Source organism: Candoia aspera, chromosome 1 (assembly GCF_035149785.1).
Source record: "Candoia aspera isolate rCanAsp1 chromosome 1, rCanAsp1.hap2, whole genome shotgun sequence".
Taxonomy (NCBI): domain Eukaryota; kingdom Metazoa; phylum Chordata; class Lepidosauria; order Squamata; family Boidae; genus Candoia; species Candoia aspera.
In genome coordinates, this window is record NC_086153.1 from 276306701 (window position 1) to 276325663 (window position 18963).

At 36.2% G+C, this 18963-nt stretch overlaps 1 protein-coding gene across 1 annotated transcript in view; it reads right to left on the reverse strand.

Annotated features, from left to right (window-relative positions):
* LOC134487781 (cytochrome c oxidase assembly protein COX16 homolog, mitochondrial) overlaps positions 1–18963 on the reverse strand; it is a 29588-nt gene that overhangs the window by 924 nt on the left and 9701 nt on the right. Inside the window, exons 2-3 of the mRNA XM_063289833.1 lie at positions 13482–13559; positions 6067–6129 (exon numbers count right to left, since the gene is read on the reverse strand). Of these exons, the coding sequence (XP_063145903.1) occupies positions 6067–6129; positions 13482–13559 (141 nt within the window). The remainder of the gene's footprint in view (positions 1–6066; positions 6130–13481; positions 13560–18963) is intronic.

Consider the following 18963-nt stretch of genomic DNA (forward strand, 5'->3'; position numbering starts at 1 on the left):
TTATTACCTTATTACAACTTCTAGGGAAGGTGGAATCTACACAGAAAACAAAAAGCAGTACCCCTCCCCTTGTTCCAAGGAGCATCTTCCCTTCTAAAGTAATTCTAAACAACTTTTATCTAAAATAGTATGTTTTGTGCAGTGGGAAGGGAAGGGAATGTGTGAAAATACTCTTTGTCAGCATGATCCGCCAGCCTAATGCAAATTATTTCTTCAGCTCCCAGACCAACAAAATGAAATTCCCAGCTCAAATCTAGGTAATACTAAGTAATCCCTAATCAATGAAAAATAAAGAGATTGTTGAGTGGCTTATTATCCAAGTTCACCAGCACTGAAAATGCAAGATTTTCTAAAATATAAATGACAGCACAATATATTGCAGCCAAACTCAGAGTCTCATCTCTTTTTATTAGAATCAGGAGGTGGGCAGCATGTGTATCCTTAGCTAACAAAAATAATGCAATTGATTCTAAGCACAGGATTGTGAGAGAAGGGTTAAAACATTCTGTGGAACTTTGAAATAGGCAATAAAACATATTTTTAAAACTCAGGGAGAGTGAAATAGGAGTGTTTGGTTGTATACCAGCTAGAATTTCAGTTGTGTCTGGAAACTGAAAATTAATATACTAGACACAATACCCCCAGCTTTCATATTACATCATTATGTTCCAAACTAAAATATTATGTTATTGTTACATCATTACAATCCTTCAAACATCTGAAGTGCAACCTGGTTTAGACAGGGCACCTTGCTAGGCCTGGGTGTTTCAATAAAACATTAATTCCATACTGTTTTACCATCTCCACGACTATTGGAAAGATTAGAGGATTTTTTCTGTGTGTATGTATGTGTGTATGTATCTATACACACACATACAAAAAAAGCAGAGGTTTAATTATATGAGTTTCCCACAGAGTGTTAGATGGGTTTTTTCAATTGATAACAATTTTATTACGTTTTTCAAAGATACAAAGTGGATTACTACATTAAAATAAAGTACGCTATCTTGAAACCAATAAAATTAAATACCCTAACAATTCACCAACAACAGATCCGGTCATCATTGTTTATAAATAGTTCATTATATTGTTATTTAACTTTTGATCTTGCTTTTGCTGGAATCTTCATTTTGTAGCTGTGCCTGCTTGATCTATCAAATAAAGTTATTCTTTGTGATGGCATCAAGAGTCTCCTTCAAGTGTGTTGAAGCTTTATTTTATATCGTAAACAGCAGAAATTAACTCTATTTCTTGTGGTTTCAAAATTATAAGTTTGACTGGAAATCCCCATTTATAACGAATTCTCATTTTTATCAATATTTCTATTAGAGACTTGAATGTAATTCTTTCTTGTAAGGCAGTTTGATACCTTGAAAAACAAAACTTTTTTTTCTCCCCAGTTTATTTCCTTCAGCATGCAAGCTTCTTGAATAATTTTATCTCTGGTCCATTCATTAAGAAACTTAATTACAGTATCCCTGGATTTTTCAACTTTGCAAGCCCAAAGTTTTGAATATGATGTATACATACTATGCCCTATTCAGACAAATGTAAATCTGGTGAGAGGTAATTAAGCTTTGTTACTATACAATCTATCATGTTGTCATTCTCAGTTTGTTGGTGTTGTACTTCTGATATGAGGTTGCTTCATCTATTAGTATCTTCAGCATCTGCCAAAGATACTTTGACATCCATAATGTCTTAATCTTTTTTATAGTAGAGCCATTTTTAGTTCTTAAGTCATAGACTTTACTAGCTGTCTAAGCAATGTTTAATATTTGCCTTGAAAAGTCATCAAGCTGTTTAATTCTTTCAGACATACCTAATAAACCTTCTTTTATTGAAGTAAGAAACTTCGTCCATTCCAGGTTCAGGTCCTGTTAAATTCTTTGAGCAAATGCTTGACAGAGTCCTCGGTTTTATTTTCCTCTTTGCCACTGGAGGAGGATTGTTGGTTGTTTTCAGCTCTTTCATCTACTTTCTGATCCCTTCAGCTTTTTGCAAAGCACCTCTCCTGGACATTTTGCATTTTAAATTGCTTTAGAAAGGAATTCAGTTGAGATAAGCAGTTGAGTAACTTGAAAATGTTAACTTGGGCAGGGGATGAGCAAGCCTTTCTGTGTGCTCTCTTCAGCTGAGGCTAAGCCACACCCCACGTACAGGGTGCACTTGGGATTCATCTGGTTCCCTCAATTTTCATTCTAAAGAAGGATAACTTAAATATCAAAAGAAGCAAAGGGACTGTTAAGTGGAAGAAAGGGGACAGCCTTTGTCTGACTAGACTGCTATGCTATTTTACATTTTGTAAACCAAGAGGTAGCAAATCAAGGTAGATAAAGACAACAGTCTGAACTGTTCAAACAGTTATACATTTCTCCACTGCCAACTCTAATTAAGCAGAAATTATCAACATCATACCCTTAGCTCTGAATTAGGCGAAGCATGGGTGGGCCCTCATCCCTGCACTCCTCATGTTCCTGGCAGCCCACCAATCCATTGCTCAGTGGGCTGCAAAGGAATATAATCACCCCAGGAAGGAGAGCAGGACTAGGTATTTCAGAAACCGAGTAGCTGCTTCTACTCTCTATCAGCACCTTAAAAAGAACATTACTATCGGAAGCAGCATTGTGTGGTTAAACTTCATACATCTTGTACAGCACACCTCAGTAACTATCAGTGGCAGTCTTTCTTGAAATGCATGTACTATTCAATTTTTTTTACAAAATTCTAAATATGTCATTTGTAAATTATACTCATTGTTCAATTAAAGAATTTCTAATGATATAAGAATATATACCATGTATTTATAATAAAGGCAGAATTAAAAGTCAGCCTTCCCTTTCCCGAACTGGTGCCTTCCCAATACGCTAAATTTATAGTGTTCAGAATTCCCAGCCAGTATGTTGACTGGAAGTTCTGGGGGACTGTAGTCCAGCTGAAGGGCACCCGTTTAAACAAATTTTCCATGAGACATGGACCTGCGTACAGGTGATTCTACAGTCTTCTTACAATTCTTAAACAAATTTTGGAATTATCTGTGAAAAGAAAGGATTGAAACTTACCTCTTCCCTGTCCTAAGGCTCTATGCATACAGCATAGCAAATATAAAGAGTATTGATCTTTTTCCCAAGCAGCTCAGAGATTATTGTAAAAAAACAGATGAACAGATCGTTCACTTTTTCAAGAAAGAAATGTGTTTTTAGATGGACTTGTTTCTAGTTTCAGTTAGCATCACTCTAAAGTGGCTCTTTAGAATGCAAGAGGATATTGTATGGATATAAATAATATACCTGGAGGATACCTTTAAATCCCCATACATGCTTTCAGTAAGGCCACTGATGTGGAACATATCACTAGACTACGAATCTTGCCTATTGACTTGCTCTAACGTCCTTCTCCAAATTCCATCCATCTTTTCAATTAATTACCATGAGATTAACAAAATAATTTAATTTCTCTGTGATTTACAGAACCTTAAAGTATTATTTGTTTATTCCATTAAAGGAATCAGAAATTGATCAAGTCAGCAGGCACTCCCCTCCTCCCACCAAAATCCAGCTCAAGCATATTCGGGAGGCAATTATATTCCTTCAGCCTAACATTCTTTTCTATTTTTATCCACCTAGTGGTTCATAATAATAAAATCAGATTCATTGGTAAACATTTCCTTCGCAGTATTAGATCTAGTATATCAGGTGCTGTGGTTGATTCTACAGTACTACAGTTGTTTCATGTAGCTCTGGACTTTGCTTCTCTGAAAGGACAAGCAGTGTGGTAGGGAGAGGTACCGGGGGCAGATATTCTCCATCATTGTTCTTGTTACTCTAAGCATTTTAGACAGACACAGTGGTTCTGTGCTGGTACATATTATTCAGGATATTCTGGGTTTTGATTCACAGACACAACATTACTCATTTTCAGATATTACAAATAATCAAGGCCCCTTGATTGATAATGCTATTTTGGGATAGATTTCATATATAACTGTTTTGAGACAAAGCTTTATCTGTAGATTTGCAAAAATCTTTCTCAGTTACCTGTCTTGGGCTAGACTGAGGTTTTTCATAAAAGGAAAGGAGAACATATTTATTCTGTGTAACAGAAAGGGCCATTTTAGTAATGGCCACTGCCAAAAAGTTGCAGGATCCAATAAATTCATGTTTTCTTTCAAATTTCTTCTGTTTTTCTGTACATAATAAAGAAAATCCAATATCCAGGGTGGTGGAGTGGGGAGATTATACTACTTCTACTTGCATGTATATATGGCTGAATCCCCTGAATATGTCATACTTTTAAATCTGGGACAGTTTCAGTTTCCCTCCAATTTGAAAGATGCTTGGTTTGCATTTAGTAAATCATGAAAAAACCAAGATTTCCTTAAGCCACTTGCTTCTATCAGATACAATTCTTGCAAGGACAACGTGGATGGTCCACATTGTAGTGTTATTACTTTTGAATTTTCTCATGAAAATCAACATACTTCTGGTAATAATGTTCATCAGGTATCTACCTACGTCCAATGGGAAGAAAGCTCTGCATATCTTGGCAAACCACAGTTTTGACATTTCTTTCACACAAGCAAATTAGGGCAGAGCTATCTTTCACTTTGGGCAGCTCTCTAATAAAAAAAGTATACACAAAAATGCAAAAATATATAAACATTGTCTTTGGAATTTTTCAGATTTTGTTGCAAACTAAGGTGGAGATGAGATAGACCAAACTTGTGCTTAAATAAATGGGAATATTAAAGATAATGAAGCAGATGGTTGCTTAAAAGAGAACAAAAGACAAAAGACTCCCAAAGTGCAAACAAAGTAATACTTTTTAATTGGAACAAGCATTTTCCTTCCACTCAGAAAATAGAAATCAGTAATTCAGAAACTGAGGAAAAGACAGAAAGACCCAGACTTAAAGGATTACTGTTCCAAGTATCCTTTCTTAAGTGAACAGTAAAAACCGAAGTGAAAGACGACCCTATATAGGCTACAATAACTTCCTACTGTCTTTGGTCTTTCTTGGGCCTGGCTCCTGATGTGGCCAAGCAGAGGAGGAAAATGGGTGGGGCGGGACATGTCACATTCATATTCCTATCTCTGCCGTGGACAGGGGGAAAGGATCTCACCATTTCTCATAATACTGGAACCTGTGGGATCATCTAGTGAAGGTGAACAGTGGGAGATTCAGGCCAGACACAATGTGGGATTCATAACTGTATGATGTAGTTAACCATCCAGAGTCCCTCCTTTGGGGGAGAGATGGGTGGTGATAATATTCGATAAATAAATAAATAAACAAACAAACAAACAAACAAATAAATAAAATGTAGTTATGGTTGCCAGTTTGGATACAAGGAATTTGGCAGTGATAAGGCTTATTAGGACTGGCTGAGGAATGAATATCCGCCAGCACCGGAGGGGCAGAATACCTCTCAGTACCATTTGCTGGAGAACATAAGCAAAAGGAGGTTCTCTTGCTTGTAGGCTTCTCAGAAGAAACTGACTGGCCATTGCAGGAGCAGAGCAAAAGAATGCAGATTACAGAGGCCTTTGATCTGCTCAAGCAGTTTTCTTTGTTTTGATTACTCAAGTACAGAAAGGATTATGATAAACTCTCTTATTCTGACAGACATGAAATAAACTCCTACTCTTAGAGACCAGTAATTATTGGAAAACATCTTTTCAAATTACATCAATTTGTTGAGTACCAAATGAGGCTAGAATTGCACAGCTGGTCCAAGGGACTGATAGCCCTAAACGGTAATATATATTTGCAATTAGCCACATGGATCCCATCTTAAGGTTGGCAATTGCAACATACAGTAGATACATGCACGTTCCAGTTGGATCTGCCATTTTTCCTTTACATGTAACAGTAAAACTGCATTTGCAGCACTGGATGAACACGAAAAACGGGAGTTGTGTCCTACAGAGCTTTGAATTCTCAAAGCAATTTGTTTTTACTGGATGTCTATGAATCAGAGTTACGGTTCCTTTAATTTTAGATATGGATAGAATGTGTATTATAACCAAGTAGCCAGAAAGTAAAGAAAAGATATCAGTATCATACCTCGTATTCTGATTCCAGTGTCACGTTACTCTTTTTGAGCTTTTTTATCAATTCTGGATCCATCTGATAAATAAAATATATAAATCAAATACTACTAATCAGAAAGAAAACTTAACTTATAAAGTACTGTAATTTCCCTGCAACTTCAAATACACACAATTCCCTGTATAGAGAAAAGGAGAAGGAATTCTTACACCATTCATTCTTAGATAATCATAATTCCAACAGGCTCTATCACAATAGGTTTTGCCAGTAATTCATGCTTAGCATGACATCTTTTAATTATTTCATGCAGAAGGAGGAAAGATAATATGCATTATCATAAACATTTTATTGATAATCTCTCACATTCATTTCTATTCATAAAATGGGAAGTTGAAATGAATCTCAAAGGAAGTTCAGGTTTATTTATTTCCATAGTTAGAAATGTTCCCAACACCCCCCTTGGTTTAGTCCAATAGCAATTACAAAACAAATAGCTCCAGATTGCAGAAGCCTCACTCAAATTCAATGTCTCAAAACTGATTACATTTAGAATACAAACTCATTATCCAAGTTCTTTGCATGCTGGAATGCTAGTAAGTTGAAGAGGAATTCAACTGCCAAAAGATAGCATATATTCAGAGACTGAGCTCTCAGAAAAATGCTGAATTGATTGAACAAATTTTGCACGCATACTGTAATGAGTGATAAGAAGTTCCAGAAGTGTGGGCTTATCCTCTGGAAGAAGGGCAATTAAGAGATAGGGTCAACAGTGAAGCATGTGAGATTGAATGCAGAAGTGAATACAAAAAAAAGTATATGGATGTGCTTTTGTCACACAGATAGAACGTGTGAATGTAATTACAGAAAACGTTGTATCCCTCTACTCTCCTTTCAGTTTTGCAATTCTGAGAGTAGCCCATAGAGCAATTTATTTTTTTAAAATGGATACACACACACACACGCATGCACGCACATACATACATACATATGCTGTACGTGTGTGTGTGTATATATATATATATTTCTTGGATTTTATTCATTCTAATGTAGCCAAGGAGGGCCCCATAAAATATTTAAGTCTGCCCCAATGTATTATTTCAGCTACATGAACAGAAAGGTCACTTGTTCAAATAATGACTAGAATAGAAACATATACACATGTCAACTGCTGTTATCATAAGCATCTCCTAGCACCTATTTCATATAGAGTTAGCCAGTCATATCTTCAGATGAATTTTTAGCTCTGCTATTATGACAGATGGGGAGGTGGGGAGAGAGGAGGAGGAGGAGGAGGAAAAAACAAAAGCAATTTTTCACTGAAACAGAAAAAAATGTCTATATAAAACGTCAGTGTGGTGACTGTTACCAGCATTGTGTGAACAAGGCTTTAGAACTGAATTCTGAAATGAGCTATTCTAATAGTATACAGCTGGGGAGAACGGAGGGGCTAATTCTTGATTTGGGGCAAGTTTAAGACTGAAAGGACAATTTATTTATTTATTTATTTGATTTATTTATTTGATTTCTATAGCCGCCCATCTCAACAAGTGACTCTGGGCGGCTTACTACAATAAAACAATTAAAAGAGTTATAATTAAAACAGTTAAAATATAAAATAAATACAAAATAAATATATATGGCTGCCAAGTGAGCAATGCATAGATATTAATACTGCCAAGAGACGGGACCATCCACACGCTCGAGGCCTCAGGCCCAGGCACAAAGCCAGGTCTTTACAGCCTTACAAAAGGCCAACAGGGTCAGGGATATCCTAATTTCTGGAGGGAGGATGTTCCAGAGGGCAGGGGCTACGGAGGAGAAGGCACGCCTTCTAGTTCCCACCAGCCGACACTCCCTGGCTGACGGGACCCGCAGCATACCCAATCTACTAGATCGAATTGGACGGGCAGAAACAACTGGGAGAAGGCGGTCCCTTAGGTAACCCGGCCCCAAGCCATGAAGGGCTTTAAAGATGACAACCAGCACCTTGAATTGCACCCGGAAGCACACTGGCAACCAATGCAGCTCACGTAGCAGTGGTGTTATAATGATATTCTCTTGACCATAGAAAAACAAGCTTGGCTTTAACATGGATTAAACTTAATTTACAGGACATAAACACTCAATCTAATCAGCCACAGTAGTTTTCAAGTGCAGAGACTGGATCCTGGGTACTTTTGAGCCTTGTTGGTAAACTCCATGAAGCAGCCAACTAGCTATTGTTGCAGAAGAGCAATGGATTAAATGGATCCTTTGGAGCCAATGTGGTGTAATGGTAGCAAAGATCATACTAAAGTTGAGCAGCCTCAGTTAAATTTCACTTGTGGTAAGGATCACTGAGTGGCCTAGGACCAGTCAACCTCTCTCAGCCTAATCTAACTCACAGGATTCTTGTAAAGACAGAATTATATAACAGTGGAGCCATTCTTATGAGTAGTTAAATCACAACAGCCCTGGTACTAAAGACTTATTTCCTCTCTCTGACTATAGCCAAGATTCCCAAATGGAGTGACATGAGCTTTGGATAATATAAGATGAAGAAAGAAGACAGTTAACACAATCCAAATCAATAAAAAAAATCAGCCTTGCACAAGGCAGAAAATAATGAAAAGTTACTGAAGAACAAGATGCAAATTGTAGAACATGAGATAGGTGTGTAGAAAGACAAGAGAGTACATCCTATGCAGCAGAGAAGAAAATGGAGTATAAAATTCCAAAAGTTGCATAGTAATAAGCAAAACAGGGTAAACAAGCTTGCAATGAAGAGATGAAAGAGAAATGAAAGTGTGGCTGACATCAGGAAGCAGTTAAAGAAAGCTGTGAGCATCCAGTTGGAATATACTTTGAAGCACAAAAACTGTTAATATCCATGAGGAAAAACATTCTAGATATCTGTTGAGCCAATGTCTACCCTTTATGAGGCCATCTGAAGGACTACAAAATACCTCCAAACTTGTGAATTCCGAATAACTCTTTGTCAAATAGTTAATTAAATGATGTGCTCTCTTGAATTGACTTTTTTAAAATGTAAAAGTGCTCTCTGGTTCAGAGGAAATAAAGGATCATATTGAGACCATTTATTTACCACCTCTCCAATTAAAATTGTGTCAGAAAGACTTGCCTCCTGTTAAGAAATGCACATCTTAGTATGTAAGTTCTTCTTTTGGAACTGAAACTCTGCTGCTGAATAGCTGGCTGACTCATCCTGAATATAATGTAAGAATAAGGGGCAGGGGAATAAGAAAAGTAAGACATCTATGTTTAAAATATTAAAAGACAATTCCTCAAGGTGCCTTTGTAAAGTCTGTTTAATATGCTGTACCTGTATTTTTACAAACCACTTAAATAGCCTGAAGTGCAAGATTTAAAATGAAATGCCCCTTGAGGCCTGGGTGAGAAAGGGGAAATGCTTTATATTGCAATGCTTCAAAACTTTTCTTCTTCAAAAAAAGTATTCTTGTCTGAAAATTTAACTTTGAATATGCAACACAGACTCTCATCTAATACTGTGTCTTTATAGACAGAACTTTTAGGACATCATCATTTCTTCTTCAGTATGTGCTAACATTTGGCTTTTAACTCTGATTAAAATTAGTCTCTTCTATCACTCTTACTTTCCTTTCTACAGTATATGGCCCTTGGCAGCTCCAAGTGAAAAAAATATCTGACTATGTTGAAACAACACATTCCCAAAAATATTCCTCTTTGTGAATGCTCAGAGAGACATTACAATCGCATTCTACTACCTACCAAATAGGTATTACCTACCTGCACAGTGGTAATTAGTTTCAAAATGGTGCATCTCTGAAAGTAATTTGGAAGTCTAATTTATGTAGGCTGTAAATAAATTATGGAATTTAACCCAGTCCTTTGATTTATAGATCAACTGAAATGTTCTTGATGGTTTCATTAGAGGCATTAGATCTTTCATCCAATTGATTCATTTCTCCTTGATGGTTAAAGGTAATAAAATCAGGACTCTGTTCATGATTTGTTAAATATCAGCTAAAATAGCTTCTGTAGTGACATCTAGTAAACTTCTACAGAAGTAAAGAGGAAGTCTGTAAATTAAGTATTTACCTTGTGCTTTTCAAACTGAAGTGTTTTATAAGTGTTCAAGTTCAAATCGCTTCTAAAGCCCCTATAATGCAGATAAAATAAGGATGTTTATTGCTTTGTCTTGTTCTGTTTTATCTCAGAAGTGGTGGAATTGTTTTTGAATACCACTGTCTTTGTAACAATACCCCAGTTACTCTGAGGGTGGCATTACAAGTATCTTAAGAAGTCGGATTCTAGGCTGTGCAATGCTTTAGATTTTATTCCAGAAAGGCTTTCTGGAGCACATGGGGGTGCTAATGCAACACCTGTCTGCAACTGTTTAAAACAACTATGTCCTTTTCCAGGATCATGTTGGAGTTGCAAAGATGAGCTGCAGGATCCTAGGAAAAGACCTATCACTTTAAAGAGCTGCAGATTGATGCTATGTTCATGATCACATGCACTGTGAAACATTATTTTAAATTTGAATATGAAGCATTACATGGCCCTATCAGATTCAGTACTGCTTGTATTTATAATTATATCTGATAAACCCTGCCAATATTGTTGTATAGGGCTACTATACTCAAATCCTTTAATTTTTTTAAAGATTTAAATGGAACAAATACCATGTTATATGTACATGAATATACACTCCATTATATTATCAAACATTATGGCCTGGAAAAGAACAGATGCTACATTTTGGAAAAGAGAGGAAGCAGCAAAAAGTCCAGGAATCTTACCAATTGTCTGATTCAGAATCCTATAATCACACATGCATGCTCATGGCCAGCACCTGTATGTTCTTTCCCATTATAGTCAGAAGTCAAAAGTGAGGCATATTCAATGATGAATTACAAGTAATTGGCACTTTTGAAAGAAAAGCCCAAGGGAAACATTTCTTTGGAATGAACAATTTCTGTGAAAGCAAGCTACAGCTAGCCCTGATGCTAAAAACAATTAAGAGATTTAGGGATTATAATTCACTCTGTAGTATCTTATTTGAATGCTACAGAGAAAAACAGAGACAGTTGTCTAGATGATCAGACAAAAAGGTACAGCTTCTTATGAAGATGTAACATAAAATTGTAACTGCAACATTCACTCCGCATACAACTTTTTGAATGATACGTTTTAGTAGCATTTAGTCTATCAAGTTTTAGAGTTTTTAAACAAACAAGTCCCGCAAGAATCTTTAGTTGCTTTCTGCATTATCTATGATTTTGATGGATGGTGAATTCTAGAATAAAGATTTGAAATTCATGCATTTATAGAAGTATTCTTGGTGCTAACTCACAGGAACATAAAAGTAATTCTGAGGAACGGCCAGAAATTTATGGATGAGAGCATTGTGTGCTTTCTGGACAAGTTATTCTGTCATTAATTTTATGCTGTCTTTATAAAATATACAGTATCAGTCCTTCTTTCTTTTTATGGAGCCTTTTCTTAGATAAGCAGGAAACAATATTACATTTCTCTCACAATACGTTTCAGATAAATTATCATCCCCAGTCATTGTCAACAGTTCTTATTTCGCAACATAGTTAGAAGGGAGGTTTTTCTCACTTTCCTAAGAGAGAATAGTGAGTATAAAGCAGTTCCAGGTCCATCATGCAGATCAGTAGCTGTATGTTGACATATTCAAGGAAACCTTATCTATTCATTCATTCATTTTGGTAGGGAGCTAGGTAGATTAAAAGTATGAGAAGTATGAACTCAGACATTTCTGTTTGTAAAACGTGCCTTATGGCTTACTATATTGTGTGAAACCTTTCAGTTGTGTTTAATAAATCATGCTACGGCAAACTATCGAGCAATATTCAAACCACATAATTATTAACAGACTTCCTTCTCCAGAACTGTCTTATTTAGCAGTTGGGATACATTAAGATGCTTCTCCTCACCCTGACATTATGTACTGTGGCTATTATATTTTACACCATTAGTTAAACTCTGAGCTGTTATGGTCTTCGCCGAATCTTCTGAGTCAGAGGCTGAAAAGCCAATCCAGATGGACCATCAGCCTGTGGAGTCAGCAGGCAATCAGTTACCTCTGACAGCTCCGGGAGACAATGAGCTTGAGCAGGTAGGTCCTGTCTTAGATAATGAGAGGCCATGTGCCGGCAGGGTGCTTAGCCCCCAAACACGTTGGCAGCTATGGAGGGCAGAGCAAAGGCCATCACCATGTCTCTTTCTGAGGAGAGGGCACTAGTGCCCCTAATCAAGCCACCCCATCCCCTGGAACTATACAAGAGCAGCCTCCAGGCCTTGCTCCTCCATTAGAAACAACACTGCAACTCCCATCATTATTTTTCCTTGCCCTGCGTCCATGCCCTTTCTTTGACATTCAGACCCACTCATGCAATTCCCTGGTGCCAAAAGCTTTATCTGTCATGGATACCGTATAATGGTATCTCCCCATCCCATATCCTCCAACAGGAAGGGCACACTTCAGGTCCCTTCTCTGAAACGATATCACCTTGTGGGACCCAAAAAGTGTGCCTTCTCAGTGGCAGCCCCTGCTATTTGGACTGAGCTCCCCCGCAACCTCCCAATACATGGTTGATCTCAACCCTGCACATCTTTAGAAAGGCAGTTAAGACTTGGCTATTTCCCTGGGCATGAGGGTCAGAATGAATATAGTTCCCAATTGGTGAGCTATAATATGTATTAGTCCTGATTGTCATTTAATTGTTTCAGCTTCCTGTACCGGTGTGTGTTACTTTTCTTTTGTATTTTTGTTTAACAATTTTGTACACTGCCCAGAGTCACATTGTTTGAGTTGGATGGCCATATAAATGTTCTAAATAAATAAATAAGTAAATAAACAAACAGTTTTATCACCACTTTTACCTTTCCCCTGCCAGCAGAATGCTGACAAATTTATATTTCAAGGTAAGCCCTACTGTTCTCTAGCTAATTACTCTGGCTACTCTCAGGAAGTTTATAATATGGCAGTAAAATTTTTCAAACCTGTATTTGCATGGCTTTCTGTTTTGCAGTGGCTGGTGCCGGAGATGAACGTCCTTGAGCGTAATGGCAGAAAAGCAATATATAAATGTAGAAAATAAAAATAAAATAGATGTAGACTCTTATAATCTGGCTTTTGGGCAAAAATATGGGATGCAAATGGAATGAATGAATGAATAAATAAATAGGTTTTGTTGTTGATATACAGTCCTCTTGGGCTGTGAAAATGGGCAATAAGGAGACAACAGGAAGGATGGGAAATGGATGCTATCCCTCAGCTCTGTGTGGGGTGAACTTCAAAACTGTGGCTGGGAAGTAAATACTGAATGAATAATGAGTTTGTCCCTCCCTTTAAAAGTTAGCTGTTATATTTGAATCTTGTGTTCTGTAACTACAAGGAGGAGAAGAATTCTGCTTACCTTGCCACGAACCTTTTGAATATCATATCGAATCTGTGCAAATTCACGGAGCCCAAATGACCCACCAACTATTAACACCTAAAATATATTAAAATAAGAGAAAAATAATCAGGATAGGAAAGGAGAGATCAAGAACATCATGTAAACTTATGAGAAATTGTCAGCCCAGCATGCTGATTTTTTTTACAAACTATTGTAAAAGAACTCCAACAATAATACATGTGGATATGTTATATATCAGCATCCAAAATATTTTTAAGCCAGAGGACACATTTTCTCAAAATTCCAAGTGTTCTGGGATGTGTCACAAATGGTGCTGTTGCGCTAGCTATGGCCAGGCATCAAAACTCATTTCACAGACAAATTGATTGTGTTATAGGACAAATACATTGAACAAGAACTTAAGTACAAGGCAGAGGTGAATTCTGAACCTCATAATACATAGCCCTGGAGGGAAGTTCCTTGGGAGAAGTCTGGCAAGATCCAGAGGGATGTTGTCAGCTACTCTAGAGTAGAGCGCCAGGAGCTGCAGAAGACAAATCCAGTACAATAAGAGAAATTTATGAGGCAATGAAAAAGAGAAAGTAATAAAATAAAAGAGAGAAAGCTCCAGGACCGGATGGACTACCTGCATCTTATTATAAAAGTTTTGAAGATGAACTGATACAACCTTTCCATAAAATGATGAACTCCATTTTGAAAAAGGAACTGATACCAGAAACTTGGAAAGGAGCAAATATTGCTTTAGTTCATACAGCAGGTCAGGATCGTACTCTTCCAAAAAATGATCAACCAATTTCTTTATTGAATAATGATTACAGAATATTTACTATGGTTTTAGCTGAAAGAATGAAAGGTGTTCTGCAAGACTGTATACATGAGAATCAGTGTGGCTTTTTGCCTAAAAGACAGTTGAGAGACAATATAAGAAATATTCTTAATATATTAGAATATTTGGAACAACAGAATGAAAAACAGGCCACATTAATCTTTCTTGATGCAGAGAAAGCATTTGATAATTTGAACTGGATTTTCCTGTTTAAAATCTTGGAAAAAAAATGGATTTTGGAGAAAATTCTATTAAATGGGTAAAATAAATATATACATCGCAAATAGCACAAATTATAGTTAATGAATTGAATAAAACTTGTGAAATACAGAAAGGGACAAGACAAGGTTGCCCATTTTCACCATTGTTTTTATTTTGGCTCTGGAAGTCCTTAACAGAGATATAAGACAAGATGAGAAAATAACTGGGGTGAAGGTGAAAAAAGAAGTATATAAATTAAGGGCATTTGCAGATGATTTGGTTTTAATAGTTGAAAATCCCTTGGAAGGAATAAAAATATTAAGGGAAAAGTTGAAGGGATTTGATGCATTAGCTGGATTTAAAATTAATAAAGAGAAAACAAAAATGCCAACTAAAAATATGATGGAAGTTCAAAAAGAATTGATTGATAAAACCGGTTTTCAATTTGATAAAAAAGTAAAATATTATGTCCAATATGAATCATATGTTATTTCAGAATAATTATGTTAAAATATAGAATGAAATTAAGAAAGATTTACTAAGATGGGAAAAGTTGCAACAGTCATTGCTTGGAAGAATTTCTGTGATAAAAATGAATGTATTACCTAAATGATGTTTTAATTTCAAACAATACCTGTTTTGAAAAATGGCAAAAAGATTTATCCAGATTTGTATGGCAAGGTAAGAAACAAAGGGTTAAATACAAAATTCTGCAAGATGTAAGATAGAGAAGGATTCGGATTATCTGACTTTAAGTTGCATTTTGAAGCTTGCTGTTTAGTTTGGATGAAAGAATGGGTTTTGCTGAGAAATAAAAGAATGTTAGAACTGGAAGAACATAACCCGAGGTTTGGTTGGCATGGATTTTCATAGTACGATACAGTTAATGTAGATTTTTTTTAAAAATTGAGAAGTGCCATATTGAGACTATGGAACAAATATAAGCCCAGACTGTATCTGAAGATACCTTTATTGACATCAGCACAAGAAGCGTTTTATAGAAGAGAAACAGCAGATAGGGACAAATGGGTAACATATCAAGATTTATTAATACAGGATGAAGGAGAAATTAAGATGAAGTCAAGAGAACAATTAATTGCAGAAGGACATAGTTTTTAATGGTTTTCATATGCTCAATTAAAAGAAATGGGTAAAAAGATACTTGGAATTGAAAAACACAAAACAGAATCTAAAATTGAATTATGTACAAATGATGAAAATGTAATAGCAAAAATCTTACTTTTGTTAAGATTTGAAACAGGGGAACAGATTAAAGATTGCATGACAAAATGGGCTATTAATTTTGGATGTAATATACAGATGGACACTTAGGAGAGAATGTGGATAACTGGTATTAAATTTACACTGTGACATTAAGAGAATTTTTTTATAAAATGATGTATCATTGGTATATGACACCAGAGAAATTATTGAAAATGTATAAAGGTACTTCACAGCAGTGTTGGAAATGTGAAAAACATAAGGGGACATTTTATCAAGCATGGTGGACTTGTGAGAAAGCTAAGAAGTTTTGGATACAAATTCATATAACTATGCAAAGGATTTTAAAGATAAATATTGTGAAGAAACTAGGGGACTTATGGGCAATGGACTAGAAAAGACTTGTGGCAGATTGATTTTGTATATGGTAACTGCAGCAAGACTACTGTATGCTCAATGATGGAAGATTAATGAAATTCCCACAGTGGAGGAATGGATTGTGAAAATGTCAGAATTTGCTGAGAGGGCAAAGCTGACCTGTTTGATGTAAATGTTTCATGGACATTAGTAAATATTTCATGAAGAAGTGGCATTAATGTTACCTTAGCAGATTCCTGAAAACCTATTCCCCTTTTCATTCTGAAAGAAAACATATTAAGCAAACATCTACAAAAAGCATTTGGCAAACTATTAAAGTTGGTTATCACTCATCAAGATACCAACCTGATACATTCAGTCACGCCTCTGATAATCCATTCACATGCTATTTTCACATGCTATTCAGCAAAACCCAAAAAGCCAAGTTCTTTGTTAACAAAATAGGCAGCGATTTCTCCAGTTCCACAATTTGCTCTACTAGATCACCTGTTACCAGAGGAACTCATCACATGCTGTAACATTGATTCTGAAAGCCAGATTACAAAACTGCATTCCTTTTACCACAAATCCCCAAATTAATCCCATTACCATGTTCACTGCTGGTACTACAGATCATGTACTGGAGAAAAGGAAAAAAGGCAAAATATTATGAAATGTTTTACTTGAGGAACAAATATTTTATTTTCAAGCCTCTTCTGTAAGACTGCTGCTTCTCAAGCCCATAAACCTGCAGCTGAATAAAGTTACTGCTGAAACCTAAAACTACCAAAAATTCTTAATTTAAATGTACTTCAGTTCTATCCATCCATCCATCCAGATTTCAAAGGCCACCCAACTCAAGAGAAACAAATCTGCTTGACCTGAATCTTGTCTGAATTTCAGGCAACAACAGATACTGTCTGTTTTTGGGCAAGTCCAGATAACATTCACTACTTTCTCTCAAAATGGTAATCACTCATACCAGTATAGTAGGTCTTCTCATGTACAAGTGTGTTTTTAAATGTGAAAAAAAGGTTGCCTTTTAATGGACATTTGGCTGTAATAGCCATTCCTTCCCCCCATTAGTCTGTTAAATCTGTCCTAACTACCAGGAAACACACTGAGACAATGAACTGGTCTCTAATATTTATTACTAGTACTTAACAAGAATCCTAACAAACTGAAGAAGCGTGGGAAAAACCCAGACATATAACCCCAAGGGTTAAGGCGGTCCCGATCTGTTTCTCTTTGAATGGCTGAACAGTTCCTCAGTGCTACGCATGCGCTTGACAGTCTGGGTGGGAGCCCCCTGCTCGCCATCCTTACTCATGACAAAATCAAGGGTTTACTGTATGCATTATGCAGCTGCAGAATTGGAACAGTCAAATGAAATGCTGTATTCTTTTTTCTTCACACAACAAGAATAAAAGAGGCATGGGAGATTTCCTTTTGAAAAGGCAAAATTACCACATGTGTAGTCTAGAGTTACTATAAGGTCCCAATCTGATATCTGGAAACTGTAGTCTTTCATTTTTTCCCTGTCCAAGACCAGAGGCAATTCTGGCATAGAAGTATTGTTCAGTTTCTGCCTTAGAGAGAGAGATATTACGAAGTGTCTTGAACTTCTTATGCTTCAGATTAAGAGGCAATTTTATTTATCCTGCACCAGGGAGCATACAACAATGAAAATATTTTTGCCCAAAATAAGATATTCTGTACTTTAGCAACATGTGATGACATTTTAAAAATGCAACAGTCTTCATATTCTGTCACTTTTTCTGCTGAATGAAAATGGCTAACTGGAAGCATATTTTGCTATTCAACCAATGAAAAACGCATCAAAGAGACTGTATCCCCACATACAAATATATCATTATTAGCTTCCTTCTTTAACAGCTAATTTTACACATTCTACCTTGTGTAACAAAGATAAGGGAAAGGCCTTGCATAATCTGGGTCCAATCCAATCCAATTTGAACACTGTAATTCATTGCTAACCCTCAGTTTTGACTCTCAGTTCAATAAATGCAGCTTGGTTCCTTCAGCATGGATTAATAAAGGAAAGTTCCATTGAGAGTCATGGATTTTCTTGAAAATTTGCATGGACATTATATATCTGGAAATATACTAATAAATATACTATACTAATATATAGTAAATTTTCTCCTTGGAATGTTCTTTTTTTGTTTGAAAATTAGATGCATAATACTCATTTTAGGTTTACCTGTCACTTTTTGTTGATCTGACATGGAGCAACCTTGCAGACAAGAATGCATAGCATGGCAAACATCAACCATACTGTTTGGGGGTGGGGAGTAGTTATGATACCAGTTCAGAAATTGATGCTAGAAATAATAAAATGCTATTATCAAGAATCTCTGTCTAAGGACGACAAAGAATGGCTTATATATTCTAAAATAACTGGCATTATAAGCACCATGAAGCCACTGCTCTCACATCACTGACCCATAATAAAAATGTAAGGCAGCAGTTACTTTTTTAATGTTTTAACTTTATGTTATTCAAAATTCCATGTATATTATGAAGTTTTGCAATTTGCAGACCGTATTTTCTTCTGATCAACTACTAAGGTAAGCAGTAACTTAGTAAGACACCTATGTTAAATAGGTAAAGGCATGTGACTAGGCATGTTCTTTTTAAAAACAAAACTATCTGTTTTCCTAGAACCTGTATTTATTGACTGCAAAAGAAATGGCTCATCTAATGTAGTTTATATTGCTAAAAACAACAGACAGGCCTGCATAGATAACACTTGATCTCCCTCACAGAGACACAAAGAACTAGGCCTCTATGAAGAATTGAAGCTTGACCAATTCAAGTTGATCCGCCAGCTCAATTCAATAAGAGTGGCTT